Source organism: Salvelinus namaycush, chromosome 17 (genome assembly GCF_016432855.1).
Source record: "Salvelinus namaycush isolate Seneca chromosome 17, SaNama_1.0, whole genome shotgun sequence".
Classification (NCBI taxonomy): Eukaryota; Metazoa; Chordata; class Actinopteri; order Salmoniformes; family Salmonidae; genus Salvelinus; species Salvelinus namaycush.
Window position 1 is genome coordinate 17,138,894 of NC_052323.1, and position 21,901 is coordinate 17,160,794.

The following is a 21,901-nucleotide window of genomic DNA, read 5'->3' on the forward strand; positions in this document are numbered from 1 at the left end:
CATGACCAAAAGTATGTGGACACCTGCTCGTCGAACATCTCATTCCAAAATCATGTGCATTAAATATGGAGTTGGTCCCCCTTTGCTGCTCGAACAGCCTCCACTCTTCTGTGAAGGCTTTCCACTAGATGGTGGAACATTGCTGCAGGGACTTGCTTCCATTCAGCCACAAGAGCACTAGGTCGGGCACTGATGTTGGAGCGATTAGAACTGGCTCGCAGTCGGCGTTCCAATTCATCCCAAGGGTGTTCGATGGGTTTGAGGTCAGGGCTCTGTGCAGGCCAGTCAAGTTCTTACACATTGATCTCGACAAACTCTTTCTGTATGAATGTTGCTTTGATGAACTGGGGCATTGATGCACAACTGAGGCCCCGGTGCACAACTGAGCAAGAGGACAAGTACATTAGAGTGTCTAGTTTGAGAAACTCTAGTCTCAACGTCAACTCCTCTTTCTATTCTGTTTAGAGCCAGTTTGCGCTGTTCTGTGAAGGGAGTAGTACACAGCGTTGTACGAGATCTTCAGTTTCTTGGCAATTTCTCGCATGGAATAGCCTTCATTTCTCAGAACAAGAATAGACTGACGAGTTTCAGAAGAAAGTCCTTTGTTTCTGGGTATTTTGAGCCTGTAATCGAACCCACAAATGCTGATGCTCCAGATACTCAACGAATCTAAATAAGGCCAGTTTTATTGCTTCTTTAATCAGAACAACAGTTTTCAGCTGCGCTAACATAATTGCAAAAGGGTTTTCTAATGATCAATTATCCTTTTAAAATTATAAACTTGGATTAGCTAACACAACGTGCCATTGGAACACAGGAGTGATGGTTGCTGATAATGGGTCTCTGTACACCTATGTAGATATTCCATAAAAATATCTGTCGTTTTCAGCTACAATAGTCATTTACAACATTAACAATGTCTACACTGCATTTCTGATCCATTTGATGTTATTTTAATGGACATTTTTTTTTGCTTTTCTTTCAAAAACAATGACATTTCTAAGTGACCCCAAACTTTTGAACGGTAGTATATATAAAAAGACAACGCAGGAGTGGCTTCGGGACAAGTCTCTGAATGTCCTTGAGTGGCCCAGCCAGAGCCCGGACTTGAATCCGATCAAACATCTCTGGAGAGACCTGAAAATAGCTGTGCAGCAACACTCCCCATCCAACCTGACAGAGGTTGAGAGGATCTGCAGAGAAGAATGGGAGAAACTTCCCAAATACAGGGGTGCCAAGCTTGTAGCGTCATACCCAGGAAGACTTGAGGCTGTAATCGGTGCCAAAGCTGCTTCAACAAAGTACTGAGTAAAGGGTCTGAATACTTATGTAAATGTGTTATTTACATTTTTTTTGTTTAAATTGGCAAAAATGTCTACAAACCTGTTTTTGCTTTGTCATTAAGGGGTATTGTGTGTAGATGGATGAGGGGAAAAAAACTATTTCATCCATTTTAGAATAAGGCTGTAACGTAACAAAATGTGGAAAAGGTCAAGGGGTATGAATACTTGTGTATATTGAGGATGTCATTGAAAAGCATGCTAGCAGATACCCATAGACTTCCAGTCATTGCGCTAAAGCTAGTTAGCATTGGCTCGCGAAACTACCTCTTACTTCCTTCATACTGGACACAGAGACATAAAAATAGTATCCACGAGTTCATCTGACTGTGGGGAAGTAGTTAAAGGGTCTAATAGCCAAAATCCTGAAGTATCCCTTTAACACTCAACTCCAATTCCCTAAACAGATATCAGTACTACTGTATGTGTGTGGGTCACCAAACTCCTACCCTGGAGAGGAACATCGGAGCCTGTTTGGGATGAGCTGCCGGCAGCAGCTTTGGCACTCTTCCTCTCAGCCATAATCTGGAGGAGTAGACGAGTGGAGGAGAGAGAGAAGACAAAATAGGAGGAGGGAGAGTCAGAGACAGGGGAAGAGAGGGGTTAAAAACGGGGGGGATAAAGGGGTAAAGTTAAACAAAGAACCTTCAAAGTGTTTAAACTTCAAACTAAGAAGAACAAGTCATTACGTGTTCTTTGAACTAAAATGTAGAAATATTTCAAATAAATATATCACTCCATTTTCTCTTCTCCATCTCTTCCTCCTTTCTTACTGATGTAGAGCAGCATCCCTCCTTAACAATAACGCGGAGGGCACTGCAATGTGGCGCACTCCCTGTTCGAAATAGTTGATTCATTGTAGGTGTCATTAATCAAAGTCTACGGTGAGTCTGCAACTCTCTGCTCACAGGGGAACACACACACGCTCAAATACACACACTCGTTGCACTGCACAACAGCAGAGTCCGAGGTCAGTACGTTTCCCCTCTGCAGTAGGAACTGTGTTTAAATAGACAACGTGGAGTGAGACACTGATTTACTGATGCACAATGAGTCACTTTGTTTGGGGCCCGGATGATTCTTTTAATTCTGTCTGGGACTGCTAAACCAACAAATGATTGATTAAGAGCTGAGAAACACTGAGAAAAGACGTGGTGACTCTTTTCAAAGTAGGTCACCATCTCTTGATCGAACTGTAGATCATCCTCGCCAGGCTAATATTCTTTATTTTGTTGAGTCAAGTGTTCTTCTCAAGGTCATGTATGGTCTCAACCCTACAGACCCTGCCTGAGTTGTCAATGTCTGAAACAGTAGTCAGGGGATTGTTTTAGAGTATGGTAAAGGAACAGGACATTCTGACTCAGTTACACACAGAGCTAGCACCTCCCTAACCCTGAGAAGATTAACACCCCACATTAAAAACGGCCAACTGCCCTGGGCCAGAGAGTGGTGTTGCTCGGGGTACACATACTGTAAGCAGGATTACAATGCTTCCTTCTATTTCTTCGACTTGAGTAGGGAAACTCAACTTCAGTAACGTTTCACTGTGAAGATAGACTTCTGTGAAAAGGCAGGACATTTATATGAGCGTGTCTGTCTGAGTCTCCTTCGTCTCTGTCTGAAACGGCAGGCCCACTCACCTTGGAACAGATTTCGTGGAGACTCGTTGCTATGGCTTCTGCAGGGGTATCACATCGAAACACATGACATTTCAACACCCGCGTGGTTTTGTCTCTCGCCACATAGGCAAAGTCCCTATAGGACGCACAGAAGATATCATATGACATGAATATCGACAGTATATCAAATGTACATGTATGTATATGGCAGATAACTCAGTCAATTAGTGCCTGTATATTTGACCATTGAATCATTTTTTTGAAAGGCATGGGGTAGAATACAGAGGCTTCCACTAGTAGGAAATCTCTTCTCTGAATTAGTAAAAGGCCAATATATATACCCTGACATGTAATGTATGGTTGAACTATAAATAGAAGGTACTTTGTTCACTTGTGTTTCCATAGATGAGCGATGATGAGTGCTTCCTTATCCTTAGTGCACAGTTATTATCATACTGGATTATCATTCACTGCCTCAGGAAGATAACTGTGTCTTCTCTAGGGTGCACACATGGCGTGTGCACACACGCACGCACACACACACGCACACGCACACAGGAAATGCCATGCTGCAAACATCAGTCAGTTGCCACATGCTAGAGAGGAGGTAGTGACTCCCAGAGAGAGTGAGAGAGAGAGAGAGTGAGAGAGAGAGAGAGTGAGAGAGAGAGAAAGAGAAAGAGAGAGAGAGAGAGAGAGGAGGCAGAGAGAGAGAGAGAAGCAGAGAGAGAGAGAGAGAGGCAGAGAGAAAGAGGCAGAGAGAGAGAGAGAGAGAAAGGCAGAGAGAGAGGCAGAGAGAGAGAGGCAGAGAGAGAGAGATGCAGAGAGAGAGCGAGAGAGGCAGAGAGAGGGAGAGAGAGAGAGTTAGAGAGAAAGAGGCAGAGAGAGAGAGAGAGAGGGGTGGATGGGGATGAAATACAACACCTGTATACATACACCATCAACAGAGAATCATCAGAGTATGGAGCAGAGAGGGAATCTGGAAAACCATGGACAGAAAAACAGAGAGATAAAGGAGAGGGGACTGGGGAGTGGAACCATGCTGAGGGGCCATGCAGGGTAGCAGAGCAGAACCACAGGTGCAGCTGTGACACACACACATACTCAGCGTTTATCACAGTGGTGCTTCTCTGTTTATGAGTCCATTACCAGCCCTGTCTCCCTGCTTAATTGTGTGCTCACACACTTTGGGTCAATAATACTCTGATCCTGGCCAGCGGAGAGAACGGAAGGGGGAGGTGTGTGTGTGTGTGTGTGTGTGTGTGTGTGTGTGTGTGTGTGTGTGTGTGTGTGTGTGTGTGTGTGTGTGTGTGTGTGTGTGTGTGTGTGTGTGTGTGTGTGTGGTGTGTGTGTGTGTGTGTGTGTGTGTGTGCATTTAGGCATTCTGTCACACAAGCTGCAGGACATTTCATAATTCTGTTGCAGAGTACGGTGGCCTCGAGTCTATATGAGTTTAAAGTATTTTGAGAACAGAAGCAGAGATATAGTATTGAGATAAAAAAAACAGCGTGTGGTGATTGAGTGAGCATCAGTCTGAGTACTGTATTCTGTCTAAAGAGAGGAGCTTACTCCCAGTCTGTCTGTCTGTCTGTCTGTCTGTCTGTCTGTCTGTCTGTCTGTCTGTCTGTCTGTCTGTCTGTCTGTCTGTCTGTCTGTCTGTCTGTCTGTCTGTCTGTCTGTCTGTCTGTCTGCCTGTCTGCCTGTCTGCCTGTCTGCCTGTCACTCCCCAGGCAGCTGAAGAGGTGTGTGACTGCAGGTAAAATGGAGGACTTGACACAATGATTACATTGAAGATAGAAGGCAACACATGTAGCACACAAACCATTTACCTTTCTCTAGGTCCAGGGAAGCAAAGGGGAGGTAGGAGGGAGGTAGAAAGGGGGGGAGGAGAGACAGAAGGAGAAAGAAGGAAAGAAAATGCAGATGAATACTGGGGAAAGACACTGTTAGTACATTGAATATTCAGGGGAGCAGAGTGACTCAGACTTAAGTCTATAGAAGTTGTATCACAGAGCATGCTCTTTGGCCCCAATCAGAAGGTGTCTCCATTCCCCGAGCAGTGTATGTGTGTGTGTGGAAGCTTCAGCTCTGTCAGCTTCTGTGTACTTTTCATTTTAGCGGCAGAGCTTAGCGTTCTGCTCCATTATGACACATCACACCTTTGCTGTTTGACATGCCAACATACACACTAAACCTATTGCATGTGCAACTGAATCACTCTCTCCACCTCTCCACCTCTCCACCTCTCCACCTCTCTCTCTACTTTCCCCCCAGTTTTTCCTCTTGTATCCTCCATCTATCCATTCCCCTTTAATCTCCCTTCATCACTCTACTTTCCACTTCTCTCTCCTAACCCTTCTCTCTCCCCCACCCCTCCTCGCTCTCCTACCCCCTCTCTCTCTCCTACCCCCTCTCTCTCTCCTACCCCCTCTCTCTCTCCTACCCCCTCTCTCTCTCCTACCCCCTCTCTCTCTCCTATCCCCTCTCTCTCTCCTACCCCCTCTCTCTCTCCTACCCCCTCTCTCTCTCCAATTTTCCACAGCAGCTAAGCTAAGAAGGAGAGGGAATGAGCAGTACCAGTTTGGCAGTCTCTCCTCCTCTCCTCATCACTGTTATATAAGAAACACAATATACTCTACTATACAGAGGAGAAGAGAGGGAGTCAGCTTTTCTTATTCAGGACAGATTGAGGGTTAATTCAAACATATCCTGGCTTTGATGATCCACTTCACTTATCAGTGAACAGAGACACGGAGAGAGAGAGAGCTAGACATTATTAGTACACCCGAGATAGCTAGACAGTATTAATAGAGACCAGAGAGAGCTAGACAGTATTAGTACACCGAGATAGCTAGACAGTATTAATAGAGACCAGAGAGAGCTAGACAGTATTAGTACACCCGAGATAGCTAGACAGTATTAATACAGACCAGAGAGAGCTAGACAGTATTAGTACACCCGAGATAGCTAGACAGTATTAATAGAGACCAGAGAGAGCTAGACAGTATTAGTAGAGACCAGAGAGAGAGCTAGACAGTATCAGTAGAGACCATAGAGAGTTAGACAGTATTAGTAGAAACCATAGAGAGCTAGTCAGTATTAGTAGAGACCAGAGATAGCTAGACAGTATTAGTAGAAACCATAGAGAACTAGTCAGTATTAGTAGAGACCAGAGAGCTAGACAGTATTAATAGAGACCAGAGAGAGTTAGTCAGTATTAGTAGAAACCATAGAGAGCTAGTCAGTATTAGTAGAGACCAGAGAGAGTTAGACAGTATTACTAGAGGCCAGAGAGAGCTAGACAGTATTAGTAGAGACTAGAGAGAGCTAGACAGTATTAGTAGAGACCAGAGAGAGCTAGACAGTATTAATAGAGACCAGAGAGAGCTAGTCAGTATTAGTAGAGACCAGAGAGAGCTAGACAGTATTAGTAGAGACCAGAGAGAGCTAGTCAGTATTAGTATAAACCATAGAGAGCTAGTCAGTATTAGTAGAGACCAGAGAGAGTTAGACAGTATTACTAGAGACCAGAGAGAGCTAGACAGTATTAGTAGAGACCAGAGAGAGCTAGACAGTATTACTAGAGACCAGAGAGAGCTAGACAGTATTAGTAGAGACCAGAGAGAGCTAGACAGTATTAATAGAGACCAGAGAGAGCTAGTCAGTATTAGTAGAGACCAGAGAGAGCTAGGCAGTATTAGTAGAGACCAGAGAGAGCTAGACAGTATTAATAGAGACCAGAGAGCTAGTCAGTATTAGTAGAAACCATAGAGAGCTAGACAGTATTAATAGAGACCAGAGAGAGCTAGTCAGTATTAGTAGAGACCAGAGAGAGTTAGTCAGTATTAGTAGAGACCAGAGAGAGTTAGACAGTATTACTAGAGACCAAAGAGAGCTAGACAGTGTTAGTAGAAACCAGAGCTAGACACTATTAGTAGAAACCAGAGAGAGCTAGGCAGTATTAGTAGTAACCAGAGAGAGCTAGACAGTATTAGTAGTAACCAGAGAGATAGACACAATTAGTAGAAACCAGAGAGATAGACACTATTAGTAGTAACCAGAGAGAGCTAGACAGTATTAGTAGAGACCAGAGAGAGCTATACAGTATTAGTAGTAACCAGAGAGAGATAGACAGTATTAGTAGTAACCAGAGAGATAGACTGTATTAGTAGAAACCAGAGAGATAGACAGTATTAGTAGAAACCAGAGAGATAGACACTATTAGTAGTAACCAGAAAGAGCTAGTAAGATAGGCAGCAAGAGAAACAGCTGCTCCCTGGTTCAAACAGGGTGTACTGAGACATTACTACTGGTGGTTCCACCACATCTCCTCACAGCAGGTGGCCAATCCACACCCACACACACACCCACACACACACACACACCCACACACACACACACACACACACACACCTCCATTTCATTTGGTAAAGTGTTGAGGCAACACAGATGTGAAACCCCATTAAAGTTTACCGATACACCTGACTGAAGCACAATCATTTTACCGGTGTCACACCGATCCTATTTGAGTGATATAACACCCTTTCGGTTAGAGAGAGGGGTTTTATCCCTCCCCAGTCAGTCACTATCATTAAGGATCAGTTAGCTGTGACCACCAGAGATCAGAGAGAGAGAGAGACAGGCAAGACAAAAATAATGGTGTTCCAAAAAAGGTCCAGTCACCAGGACCACAAATACAAATTCCATCTAGACACCGTTGCCCTAGAGCACACAAAAAAATGATACATACCTCAGAGCCACAGGTAACTTCCACAAATCTGTGAATGAGCTGAGAGACAAGGCAAGTCGGGCCTTCTATGCCATCAAAAGGAACGTAAAATTCGACATACCAATTAGGATCTGGCTAAAAATACTTGAATCAGTTATAGAACCCATTGCCTTTTATGGTTGTGAGGTCTGGGGTCCAGAGCCAACCAAGAATTCACTAAAGGGGACAAACACCAAATTGAGACTCTGCATGCAGTATTCTGCAAAAATATCCTCAGTGTACAACGTAAAACACCAAATAATGCATGCAGAGCAGAATTAGGCCGATACCCGCTAATTTTCAAAATCCAGAAAAGAGCCATTCAATTCTACAACCACCTAAAAGGAAGCGATTCCCAAACCTTCCATAACAAAGCCATCACCTACAGAGAGATGAACCTGGGGAAGAGTCCCCTAAGCAAGCTGGTCCTGGGGCTCTGTTCACAAACACAAACAGACCCCACATAGCCCCAGGACAGCAACACAATTATACCCAAACAAATCATGAGAAGACAAAAAAATTATTATTTGACACATTCAAAATAATTAATACAAAAAACTGAGCAAACTAGAATGGTATTTGGCCCTAAACAGAGAGTACACAGTGGTAGAATAACTAACCACTGTGACTGACCCAAACTTAAGGAAAGCGTTGACTATGTACAGTCTCAGTGAGCATAGACCTGGCTCTCAAGAGAAGACAGGCTATGTGAACTGTTGGATTCGGGGTAAACTTTGAACATTGATATACTAGAGATATGATAGATCAGACGCAGAAGCATAGTATTTAAAGGAGTGTAAGAGACTGGTTTTTACATCAGAAGTTAATGGTTCTCTGTAGAAGACAGATGGCTTTGGAATGTGTTGGGTGGACGGGAGGAAGTCACAGGATTGCTATAGGGGAAGCGGATGGACATCTGTGGATTAGGCGAAGGAGGGGTTGAGGTCAGTCAGATCCCCTGAAGGGAGAAATTATGGTTTATTATCCTGTTACCCTCTTCCTGTGGAACCATAAGATGTAAGGACTGGAGAGAAGGAGTGCCTGAAGTGGAGAACATATACTTGTGGTGGTGGAAAAATGTATTTGTCTGAATTACAGCTGTATCGACCCTTTGTGAAGAATTAAACTTGGTTAAGCTTCTCTAGTGTCCGTGAGTTATTTACTCTGAAAAATTAGAACCTAACAGAACACTGTCCACAAAATGAGGTGGAAACTGAGCTGCACTTCCTAACCTCCTGCCAAATGTATGACCATATTAGAGACATATATTTCCCTCAGATTACACAGCTCCACAAAGAATTTGAAAACAAACCCAATTTTAATAAACTCCCATATCTACTGCGTGAAATACCACAGTGTGCTATCACAGCAGCAAGATTTGTGACCTGTTGCCACAAGAAAAGGGCAACCAGTGAAGAACAAACATCATTGTAAATACAACTCATATTTGCACATCACTACAGCACTGTATATAGACATAATATGACATTTGAAATGCCTTCATTCTTTTGGAACTTCTGTGAGTGTAATGTTTACTGTTCATTTGAATGATCTATTTCACTTATGTATATGATCTACTTCACTGGCTTTGGCAATGTTAACATATGTTTCCCATGCCAATTAAGCCCTTCCATTGAATTGAGAGGCATTCAGGTATTGGAGGTCTCACTAAGCTCCCCTGCTGCTTTAATGGTTAGGGCCGGGCTGTAGGAACCAGGGAGGAACCAGGGGGGTAGAAGGGAGAGGAGTGGAGGCCCAGGGGGGAATGGAGGCTCTGGGGCAAGGAGAAGGAGAAGGGGAGAGGTCCCCTGAGGTAGGAGTGGTATGACTGGAGAAGATTGGGAGGATTTGGGGGAAGTTGGGGTGAATGGCAAGGGGTAAGAGTAGGAGTTAGTAGGATGTGGTGATTAGGATGGAGGGAAGGGTGGAGAGGTGCAGGTGGAATGAATTGAGGAGACCAGGAGGAGGTAGTCAACGGTTACCATAACCATAAAAGTGTCATTGTATAATTGCGACTGTAACTCCCTAACCTGTTGTAACTTTGGCTGACTGTAGTTTCTCTACTGCTCCCTAATCCCTGGTATTATTCAAAAGAACCTGTCTGTCCTCTCCACCATCTGTCACACACACACACACACACACACACACACACACACACACACACACACACACACACACACACACACACACACACACACACACACACACACACACACACACACACACACACACACACACACACACACACACACACACACACACACACACACACACAGCATGCACCGCACCATTACACACACGTCACACAGACTGCAATTATCAAACAGCTTTACAGACCGTATGCAAAAGTGCCAGCCACTATGCAAATGTTGTTACAAATGCTAATAATTTATGTAAATGACTGAAGAAGTGTTCTGACTGTGACACAGTCATGTACACAAAGGTGTGAGGGTCAGAGGGGTGAGGACAGTTAGTGTATAGACACCTGCTTTGAATCTGGTTCGACTCTGGTTCAATCTGATTTGATTCAGGTTAAGCCCAGTTTCACATTTATTTAGGTTGAGTCCAGTTTCACACCAACTATGGTCAAGTTTTAGTGAATTGACAAACACTGGAGTCTAGCAACAAAAGTGAATTAATCATTGGTCACTAAATGAGTTATTTGACCCGTTTAACACAGTCCCAATCATGTCCTTTATAGTCAGCATAAAGAGACTACTAAACCACTGTGGAGATAGGACTGAGTTTAACACAGTCCCAATCATGTCCTTTATAGTCAGCATAAAGAGACTACTAAACCACTGTGGAGATAGGACTGAGTTTAACACAGTCCCAATCATGTCCTTTATAGTCAGCATAAAGAGACTACTAAACCACTGTGGAGATAGGACTGAGTGGGTGGAAGTATATTTTCTCTCCTACAACAATGTTATCACCAAAGTCCCAACACTGTGTGTCTCCCCACAAACTGGAATACCATACTGAATTCTGATGACGTGTTCTCCAATCCCCAAGTATGGCTCCTGTTGATTTATTCTATCAACAATTAGAATATATTAGAGCTTATGGAGGGACCGGCTCATTGGAGAGCATGGCTACACTGCCCCCTACAATATATTTTCCACGGATAAAGCATATAATTGACAATATAAAGAGAATAGTAAACCCCTGCTAGGCACTGTAAATATGATATTATGGCAGAAGTTCAGGAAACCAGTATGTGTTGTGTATGGGCTATGGAGGGCAGTATGTGTTGTGTATGGGCTATGGAGGGCAGTATGTGTTGTGTATGGGCTATGGAGGGCAGTATGTGTTGTGTATGGGCTATGGAGGGCAGTATGTGTTGTGTATGGGCTATGGAGGGCAGTATGTGTTGTGTATGGGCTATGGAGGGCAGTATGTGTTGTGTATGGGCTATGGAGGGCAGTATGTGTTGTGTATGGGCTATGGAGGGCAGTATGTGTTGTGTATGGGCTATGGAGGGCAGTATGTGTTGTGTATGGGCTATGGAGGGCAGTATGTGTTGTGTATGGGCTATGGAGGGCAGTATGTGTTGTGTATGGGCTATGGAGGGCAGTATATGTTGTGTATGGGCTATGGAGGGCAGTATGTGTTGTGTATGGGCTATGGAGGGCAGTATGTGTTGTGTATGGGCTATGGAGGGCAGTATGTGTTGTGTATGGGCTATGGAGGGCAGTATGTGTTGTGTATGGGCTATGGAGGGCAGTATGTGTTGTGAATGGGCTATGGAGGGCAGTATGTGTTGTGTATGGGCTATGGAGGGCAGTATGTGTTGTGTATGGGCTATGGAGGGCAGTATGTGTTGTGTATGGGCTATAGAGGGCAGTATGTGTTGTGTATGGGCTATGGAGGGCAGTATGTGTTGTGTATGGGCTATGGAGGGCAGTATGTGTTGTGTATGGGCTATGGAGGGCAGTATGTGTTGTGTATGGGCTATGGAGGGCAGTATGTGTTGTGTATGGGCTATGGAGGGCAGTATGTGTTGTGGTCATGCAGCATGTATTGTGCATCTCAGTGACAGAGAGAGAGGAAAGCCCTGCAGTGTGGTGAATTAGTCACAACCCACAGACATTAGTGCTAATGTCTAACGTCTAATGTCTGGCCTTAATTACCTCCCTGCACCGTCAAGTTGTTTACAGCAGCGATACACAGTGTTACACACACCCAAACGAGCTCTCCCTCAACACCCAGGGCCAGGAGGGCGAGGGATACACACCATACGCTAACTCACAACACAGATGCATACACACACTCACACGCACGGCAGGAACGGAACGCACGGCACACACACACGTACCCGTGCTCCATCATCGATACAGCCAGAGGCAGCGCGGAACTGGGGCAAAGTTAAGTCCATGTAAAAATAAAAACGTCTATGGTGTATTAAATGTAGTGTAGCCCACACCAGTGTATGACTGCCGTCTGTAAAGTGGAGGGATGTTTTATGGCCGATGCAGTGGTCTATGCAGCAGAGGGTGTGATAGTAGACTATGCAGTGCTGTTGGGTCTTTTACAACTGCAGGGGAGAGTGATAACAAATTGTTGAAAATGAAGCAGTATTTCAGTCAAAATGATTTCAGTTCTACATTTTTAAATGAGGGAAGATCTACAGCCCACCTACAAAGCACACATGTAGCTGACCCAATTCTGAGAGAGAGAGAGCGAGAGAGAAAGAGAGAGAAAGAGAGAGAAAGAGAGAAAGAGAGAGGTGGGTGTGGAAAAAGGAGCACACTGAGATCCCGGAGTGTCAACACTCCTAAGATCCCATTACATATTTAACAGCATGGCTATGCTAGGTGGGTGGGTGGGTGGCAGAGATGTATCTCTCTCTCAGTGTGTCTCTCTCTCTGTTAGTGGATAGGACTAGGAGAGATTGAGTGAGTGAGATGAAAGACAAAGAGTGAGAGAGAGGGGGACATAGAGATATGACCCTCCCGTTGTTCTCTGTTCTCCGATCATTTATACATCACACCACTCCGATCTGATGTTCTCCTTACTGAGACAAAGGATGTCACCGTCACTCTAGCGTGACACCACTGGTGCCAAACTACTAAATACACGTTGTTGTGTGTGTGTGTGTGTGTGTGTGTGTGTGTGTGTGTAAGTTGTTGATTTATGTGTTAGTGTGTGTTTGTTTTTTTCTTTGTGTGTGTGCTTGTGTGTTATGTCTGTACAGTTTGCATATACACATAGGCTAAGCTGTACTGTATAGCGTATACTCCTTCATCCCTTGGAGAGAGACTACTACAGCTTCCTCCTACGGTAGAGACTACTACAGTTTCCTCCTACGGTAGAGACTACTACAGTTTCCTCCTACTGCAGCTTCCTCCTACTGTACAGACTAATACAGATTCCACATACTGCAGAGACTACTACAGCTTCCTCCTACTGCAAAGACTAATACAGCTTCCCCCCACTGTAGAGACTAATACAGCTTCATCCTACTGTAGAGACTACTACAGATTCCTCCTACTGTAGAGACTACTACAGCTTCCCCCCCACTGTAGAGACTAATACAGCTTCATCCTACTGTAGAGACTACTACAGATTCTTCTTACTGTAGAGACTACTACAGCTTCCTCCTACTGTAGAGACTACTACAGATTCCTACACTCTTAGAAAAAAAGGTGCTATCTAGAACCTAGTAGGGTTCTTCGGCTGTCCCCATAAGATAACCCTTGAAGAACTCTTTTTGGTTCCAGGTAGAACCTTTTTGGTTCCAGGTAGAATCCTTTGCAGTTCCATGTAAAACCAAAAAGGGTTATTCTATGTGGATAATTGAAGAACCCTTTGGAACGCTTTTAACTAAGAGTGTACTGTAGAGACTACGACAGCTTCTTCCTACTGTAGAGACTACTACATCTTCCTCCTACTATATAGAGACTACTACATCTTCCTCCTACTATATAGAGACTACTACAGCTTCCTCCTACTGCAAAGACTACTACAGCTTCCTCCAACTGCAGAGACTACTACAGCTTCCTCCTACTGCAGAGACTACTACAGATTCCTCCTACTGCAGAGACTACAACAGCTTCCTTCTACTGTACATATGACTACAGCTACCTCCTACTGTAGAGACTACTACAGCTATCCCCTACTGTACATACTACTACAGCGTTCTCCTACTGTAGAGACTACTACAACTTCCTCCTACTGTAGAGACTGCTACAGCTTCTTCCTACTGTAGAGACTACGACAGCTTCTTCCTACTGTAGAGACTACTACAGCTTCCACCTACTGTAGAGACTGCTACAGCGTTCTCCTACTGTAGAGACTACTACAGCTTCCTCCTACTGTAGAGACTACTACAGCTTCCCCCTACTGTACATACTACTACAGCGTTCTCCTACTGTAGAGACCACAACAGCTTCCACCTACTGTAGAGACTGCTACAGCTTCTTCCTACTGTAGAGACTACGACAGCTTCTTCCTACTGTAGAGACTACTACATCTTCCTCCTACTATATAGAGACTACTACAGCTTCCTCCTACTGCAAAGACTACTACAGCTTCCTCCTACTGTACATACGACTACAGCTTCCTCCTACTGTAGAGACTACTACAGCTTCCTCCTACTGTAGAGACTACTACAGCTTCCCCCTACTGTACATACTACTACAGCGTTCTCCTACTGTAGAGACCACAACAGCTTCCACCTACTGTAGAGACTGCTACAGCTTCTTCCTACTGTAGAGACTATGACAGCTTCTTCCTACTGTAGAGACTACTACATCTTCCTCCTACTATATAGAGACTACTACAGCTTCCTCCAACTGCAGAGACTACTACAGCTTCCTCCTACTGCAGAGACTACTACAGCTTCCTCCTACTGTAGAGACTACTACAGCTTCCTCCTACTGTACATACGACTACAGCTTCCTCCTACTGTAGAGACTACTACAGCTTCCCCCTACTGTACATACTACTACAGCTTCCTCCTACTGTAGATACAACTACAGCTTCCTCTTACTGTAGAGACTGCTACAGCGTTCTACAGTAGATACTACTACAGCTTCCTACTGTAGAGACTACTACAGCTTCCTCTTATTGTAGAGACTAATACAGCTTCCTCCTACTGTACAGACTACTACAGCTTTATCCTACTGTAGATAGAACTACAGCTTCCTCTAACTGTAGAGACTACTACAGCTTCCTACTGTAGAGACTACTACAGCTTCCTCCAACTGTACAGACTACTACAGCTTCCTCCTACTGTAGACTACTACAGCTTCCTCCTACTGTAGACTACTACAGCTTCCTCTAACTGTAGAGACTACTACAGCTTCCTACAGTAGATACTACTACAGCTTCCTCCTACTGTAGACTACTACAGCTTCCTACTGTAGAGACTACTGCAGTGTTACAGAGCTCTACATCATTCTCTACTACCTACAAGCCCTGAGATCCAGGTCAATTCAACCACAGCATAAAACAACAAGTGCAGTTCTGTGCCATAACAGGTTGTATATATAGACAGTGGACAGACTGAACATATTCAGCATTGTGCATCTATAGCCAGTCTGTCTGAGGGATGAACGTACTCACTGGGCATCACTGTGAGGAATTGGTAGGTAGAGATTTATTGGTTTCTGGGAGAGAGGGAGGGATGAAGGGAGGTATCTGTAGGAGGAACAGGGGCTGTAATCTGTCAGAGAGAAAGGGTTTACAGCAGGTGTGCCTAACCATGTTAATGAGAGAGAGAGAGAGAGATGAGGGAAAGGGGGTAAAGGGGAGGGGAGAGGGGACAGGAGAAGAGAAGGGGGAAAGAGATGGAAGGAAGAAGAGAGCGAGAAAAGGAAGGGGAAAAACAAGAGAGAAAAATAAGTAGAGGAAGACAGAGAAAAAGAGGGAGTGCGAGTGTCCTTCACATAATGAGTATTGTGAGAAAAATGGTTCTTAGCGGACAGACAGACAGAGAGCTACATCCTACTGAGACCTAGTCTGCTGGAGAGGAGAAGTGTGATGAATTGTGGGTAGATGGAGTGAGCTATAGTAGAAGAGTGATGACTCGTGGGTAAAGAGAGACATTGTAATGGGCCCTGATCAGACCAAGAGAAGGAAGGAAAAGGCATCAATCACTCTGGCATCTATTGAGTGGGCCTGGGTGTTCCACCGTCGTCCCTGTGGACTGTTTAAAGCACACGCATGTTAATTAAGGTAAGGGGACGTGAGCAGCCAATGAGCTATGGCCAATTAGGGCATCAGAGCAGGTACAAGGGCTGCTGGGAAATGGGGGTGACATAACTGCCATTACATCACTGTGGCAGAGACACACACATGTGCTACACTATGCATACATACGCATGCCCCCACCGATACACACACATACTGTACATACATACACACCCACCAGTACATACAAATACACACCCACCAGTACACACCCAAACACACACACACACACACGTATATACAAATATGTACTGTACATACAAATACATACTGTACATACACACAAACACAACCACCAGCACATACGAATACGTACTGTACATACACACACACAACCACCAGAACATACAAATATGTACTGTCATACAAATACGTAGTATCATGACACAAGGCGAGACCCAGATGCAGACACAGGAGGCAGATGGTTGAAGTTTAAGATGTTTAATAAATCCAAAGGGAATAGGCAAGAGAATGGTCGTGGACAGGCAAAAGGTCAAAACCAGATCAGATTCCAGGAGGTACAGAGTGGCAGATAGGCTCGAGGTCAAGGCAGGCAGACTGGTCAGGCAGGCGGGTATAGAGTCCAGAAACAGGCAAGGGTCAAAACCAGGAGGACTAGAAAAAGGAGAATGCAAAAAGCAGGAGAACGGGAAAAAACGCTGGTTGACTTGGAAACATGCAAGACAAACTGGCACAGAGAGACAGGAAACACAGGGATAAATACACTGGCACAGAGAAACAGGAAACACAAGGATAAATACACTGGCACAGAGAGACAGGAAACACAGGGATAAATACACTGGCACAGAGAGACAGGAAACACAGGGATAAATATACTGGCCCAGAGAGACAGGAAACACAGGGATAAATATACTGGCACAGAGAGACAGGAAACACAGGGATAAATATACTGGCACAGAGAGACAGGAAACACAGGGATAAATATACTGGCACAGAGAGACAGGAAACACAGGGATAAATATACTGGCACAGAGAGACAGGAAACACAGGGATAAATACACTGGCCCAGAGAGACAGGAAACACAGGGATAAATACACTGGCACAGAGAGACAGGAAACACAGGGATAAATATACTGGCACAGAGAGACAGGAAACACAGGGATAAATACACTGGCCCAGAGAGACAGGAAACACAGGGATAAATATACTGGCCCAGAAAGACAGGAAACACAGGGATAAATACACTGGCCCAGAGAGACAGGAAACACAGGGATAAATACACTGGCCCAGAGAGACAGGAAACACAGGGATAAATACACTGGGGAAAATAAGCGACACCTGGAGGGGGTGGAGACAATCACAAGGACAGCTGAAACAGATCAGGGTGTGACACGTACTGTACATACAAATACACAGCCACCAGTACATACAAATACACACAACCACCAGTACATACAAATACACACAACCACCAGTACATACAAATACACACAACCACCTGTACATACAAATACACACAACCACCAGTACATACAAATACACACTACCACCAGTACATACAAATACACACAACCACCAGTACATACAAATACACACAAACACAAAAGTATGTATCTATTGATGAAAGGAGTAGGACTTGTATATTGTAAAAGATGAATGATGTGTGGTGGAGAGACAACTAATGCCTCCTTCCTCTCCTCCTTCTCTTCATGCCAAACCTGTCCACAGAAGGTCAACAGGGGGAGGGGAGGATGGAGGGATGAGGAGGAGAGGAATAAACAGATACATGTAGGTTCTTCTGCTCTGCTGTCTCTTAATGAATATGAATGAGCAGACAAGCTGATCAGCCATTAGAAACAGAGGTGAACAGTGGTATGGCTTGTTACATAGACATTCGTGCAAATGTAAACTAGGGCTGTCCCCGACTAAAAAAAATATTGGTTGACCGTATTTTTCCATACACTACCGTTCAAAAGTTTGGGGTCACTTAGAAATGTCCTTGTTTTTGTAAGAAAAGCTAATATTGCTTCTTTAAATCAGCACAACCTTTTTCAGCTGTGCTAACATAATTGCAAAAGTGTTTTCTAATGATAAATGAGCCTTTTAAAATGCTAAACTTGGATTAGCTAACTCAACGTGCCATTGGAACACAGGAGTGATGGTTGCTGATAATGGGCCTCTGTACGCCTATGTAGATATTCCATAAAAAACCTGCCGTTTACAGCTACAATAGTCATTTACAACATTAACAATGTCTACACTGTATTTCTGATCAATTTGATGTTATTTTACTGGACCAAAAATGTGAAGTTCTGTTACCAAAATCCCTAATTTGTCTAGGAAAAACATTCCCTATTCCCTTGCTGTCTTTACGTGAAACATGTAAGCCTGGCATGTGACCAATAAGACCTGACCTATAGCCTATCACAACCCCTCAATAAACTGGTTATAACAAACTCTGAACACAGTAACACATGACCAATAGGACCTGACCTATAGCCTATCACAACCCCTCAATAAACGGGTTATAACAAACTCTGAACACAGTAACACATGACCAATAGGACCTGACCTATAGCCTATCACAACCCCTCAATAAACGGGTTATAACAAACTCTGAACACAGTAACACATGACCAATAGGGCATGAATGTCTCGTATGCTGTGTGATGGCATGATCGAATGAATGAATGACTGATTGATACAGTAGCCTATATATTGAAATATAGTAAGTAAGTTACGCTATTAAGACTAAACAGGATGTGCTCTTAGGCCTACAGCTCGATGGTGATTATACAAGGATACGATACAAAGACCACTAATGATACCAACATGACTTATTAGAATCATCATAATAGGAGCGAGAGCTGTGTCCATATTATGTGCCAAACAGGTGCCCTTAGACTACAATATGATTTCTCTGCCTGTTTGGGACAGTGTAATCACTAAATAAACTCTAAGTAATACCAGTCAGTTCTAAGGAAAACAAATTGTAAAGTCTTTATTACAGCATAGCAAAGATTAAAAACAGCCCAATCTGTGAAATTGCTTTATCCGACATGTTGCCGTTGCATGAGGCTTGGTGCTCATGGAATCAGTAGGCTATTAAACAAACACCCAGACAGGCTACAGACGCAGGATCTGTCTTCTTTCTCTCGATATATATGGATGATTTATAAAGCCAGGCTCATTTAACAGTTAAGCTATTGATTATAGACCTAATTAAGTTGGGGTTTCCTCTCTTCTCAATTTTCTTAGACAATTAGGCAAGGGCTGTTTCCTGGTCTCTGCTGCTGCCTCCGCTGCATTGTTCTCAATCCCAGCATGCTGATTAACTTTGTTTGTTATTATGCACATAGCAACACAGGGAAAGGTGTCATTTCTATGCTGCACTAAAGATTGTTACAGAGACCGTATCCAACGCGGGAGAAAGCACTGTTGTTATAAAATAATATTAGATGTATTAGTGTAGCACCATTATTTTGACATAATATAACCAGATAGAATTTCAGTATCACATGTCTTAGAATGATGGACTGTAATGGATCAGTTCACTGAGACAGGCGCGATGTGTGCACCATGAAAAAATTGCAATTGCTCTATTAAAGAAATCTCGGTCGACCAATAGCCTATAGACCAAACAATCAACCAGTCGACTAAATGGAGTCAGCCATAATGTAATCATTGCAGATATTCAGAGGATGGCATCATTTATCAAAACAGTTTGTTTTTTTACCTCTGCTGTTTCATTCCACACATCATACACTGATGTCACAAACCCTTCTGATGTCACAAACCCTTCTGATGTCACAAAGCCTTCTGATGTCACAAAACCTTCTGATGTCACAAAACCTTCTGATGTCACAAAACCTTCTGATGTCACAAAACCTTCTGATGTCACACACCCTTCTGATGTCACACACTCTTCTGATGTCACAAACCCTTCTGATGTCACACACCCTTCTGATGTCACACACCCTTCTGATGTCACACACCCTTCTGATGTCACACACTCTTCTGATGTCACAAACCCTTCCTCTCCTCTCTCTCAATCTTTCCTTTACCCTGTTTCCTTTCCCCCCTCATTTTGAGAGAGAGAGAGAGAGGAAGAGAAATGGAGGGAAAGAGAGCAGCATGTTCCCTCTCTTCTTCTTCCACTCCTTTTAGTACACACTTTAGTACACACTAGTACAAAAACACCCTGCAAAGCACATTTCACACACCCTGTTCTGCAAAACACACATCACACACACCCCATTCTGCAAAACACACTTCACTCACCCTGTTCTGCAAAACACACATCACACACACCTCATTCTGCAAAACACACTTCCCTCACCCTGTTCTGCAAAACACACTTCACACACCCTGTTCTGCAAAACACACGCACACACACACAGACAGACAGACACAAACACACCCCTATCTCTACTAAACACCCAAAGAAAATTCAGACTGTAAAAACCTCTCAAAGCATCCAGCATATATCTTCATAATCCTTTCTCTCTCATCCCTTCTGTTGCTTACTTCACCCCTTTCACTCATTTTGTCATGTTTCATTCCCCTCTACCCTTTCCTTTCAAAGCATCTCCTCCTGTTATGTCTCTACATCCCCAGGCTAGCAGCCACCTCACAGCTACAGCTGCTAGACCGATAGAGAGACAGAGAGAGAGAGGAAGACAAGAGAGACAGAGAGAGAGGAAGACAAGAGAGAGAGAGGAAGACAAGAGAGAGAGGGAGAAAGACAAGAGAGAGAGGAAGATAAGAGAGAGAGAGAGAACGAGAGAGGAAGATGAGAGAAAGAGAGAGGAAAATGAGAGAGAGGAAGAGAGATTGAGTGGAAGAGAGAGAGAGGGAGAGAGAGTACTTTAACTATTTGCTCATATTACAACATTTGAAATGTCTATTCTTTTGGAACTTGAATTGAGAGAAAGATAGAGACTGGGAGAGAGAGAGAGAGAGTGGAAGAGAGAGAGAGAGAGAGAGAGAGAGAGAGAGAGAGAGAGAGAGAGAGAGAGGGGGGGAAAGGGAACATGAACACACTAGAGGTGTAGAGTAATAGAAATCACAACAGGACAAAAAAGAGTCAATGACAGATGCATAGAGAGAAAGCAACCAGAGACAGACAGAGAACCAGAGATGGAGAGAAGAAGAGAGAGATGGGGAGAGATATATGGAGAGAAGAAGAGAGAGTGATAGGGAGGGATAGATGGAGAGAAGAAGAGAGAGAAAGATAGGGAGGGATAGAGACAAAGGAGGTACTCACAGTGTCAGACATCCTCCCTGTTATCGCTGAGTAGTTCCCTGGGTCGTCAGCTTCCTCGCTTCGGTGCCATTGCTACAGGGGTAAGCAGGGCTTGGCTTGTGCTTTTACTGCCTGCCGCTGTCGTTCCGCTACTCGTCCTCCACTCTCTCTTTCCTTTTTTTATCCTCAGAGTCCCCCTTTCCTCTTCCCTGTTCCTTCTCCACTCCCTCCCCCTGCCTCTGCTTCTCTCTCTCTCTCTTCTGTTCTCTTTCTCTCTCACACACGCTTGATGGGAGTCCTTTGCAAGGTCTTACTCTGTCTTTCACTGTCAGTGAAGCCTTCTCTCCTTCCCTCTCTCCCTCGCTCATTCGCTATCCATCTCTCTCTCGCTGCCTTTCCAGCTCTAGGACTTGCTCTCCTTCTGCTGTATTCCAATCTCTTTCTTTTACTCTTTCTCCCTCTTCCACCTCCTGCTTTCCTTCTCTTTCTCTCTCACTGCAGTAGAAACAGCACACACACTCTCACACACACAAAGTCAGAGACGGGGTGACAAAATTAGGGAGGAAGAGGGACAGAGGTGTAGCCAATAGCGGAGGAGCGCTAGAAACAAAGGGTAGAAATAGAGCCGGAGGGCCAGAGACACACAACCCCATACAGAGACCTGTGACTTCATCAATTCAGACCCACGTCATGTGCAGACACATACATACATACATACATACATACATACATACATACATACATACATACATACATACATACATACATACA

The 21,901-nt window shown here is 44.1% G+C and overlaps 1 protein-coding gene across 1 annotated transcript in view; it reads right to left on the reverse strand.

The window, feature by feature from the left end:
* LOC120062125 (amyloid-beta A4 precursor protein-binding family B member 2-like) overlaps positions 1–21,901 on the reverse strand; it is a 43,288-nt gene that overhangs the window by 7,141 nt on the left and 14,246 nt on the right. The window contains exons 4-5 of the mRNA XM_039011934.1: positions 2,981–3,095; positions 1,790–1,865 (exon numbers count right to left, since the gene is read on the reverse strand). Of these exons, the coding sequence (XP_038867862.1) occupies positions 1,790–1,865; positions 2,981–3,095 (191 nt within the window). The remainder of the gene's footprint in view (positions 1–1,789; positions 1,866–2,980; positions 3,096–21,901) is intronic.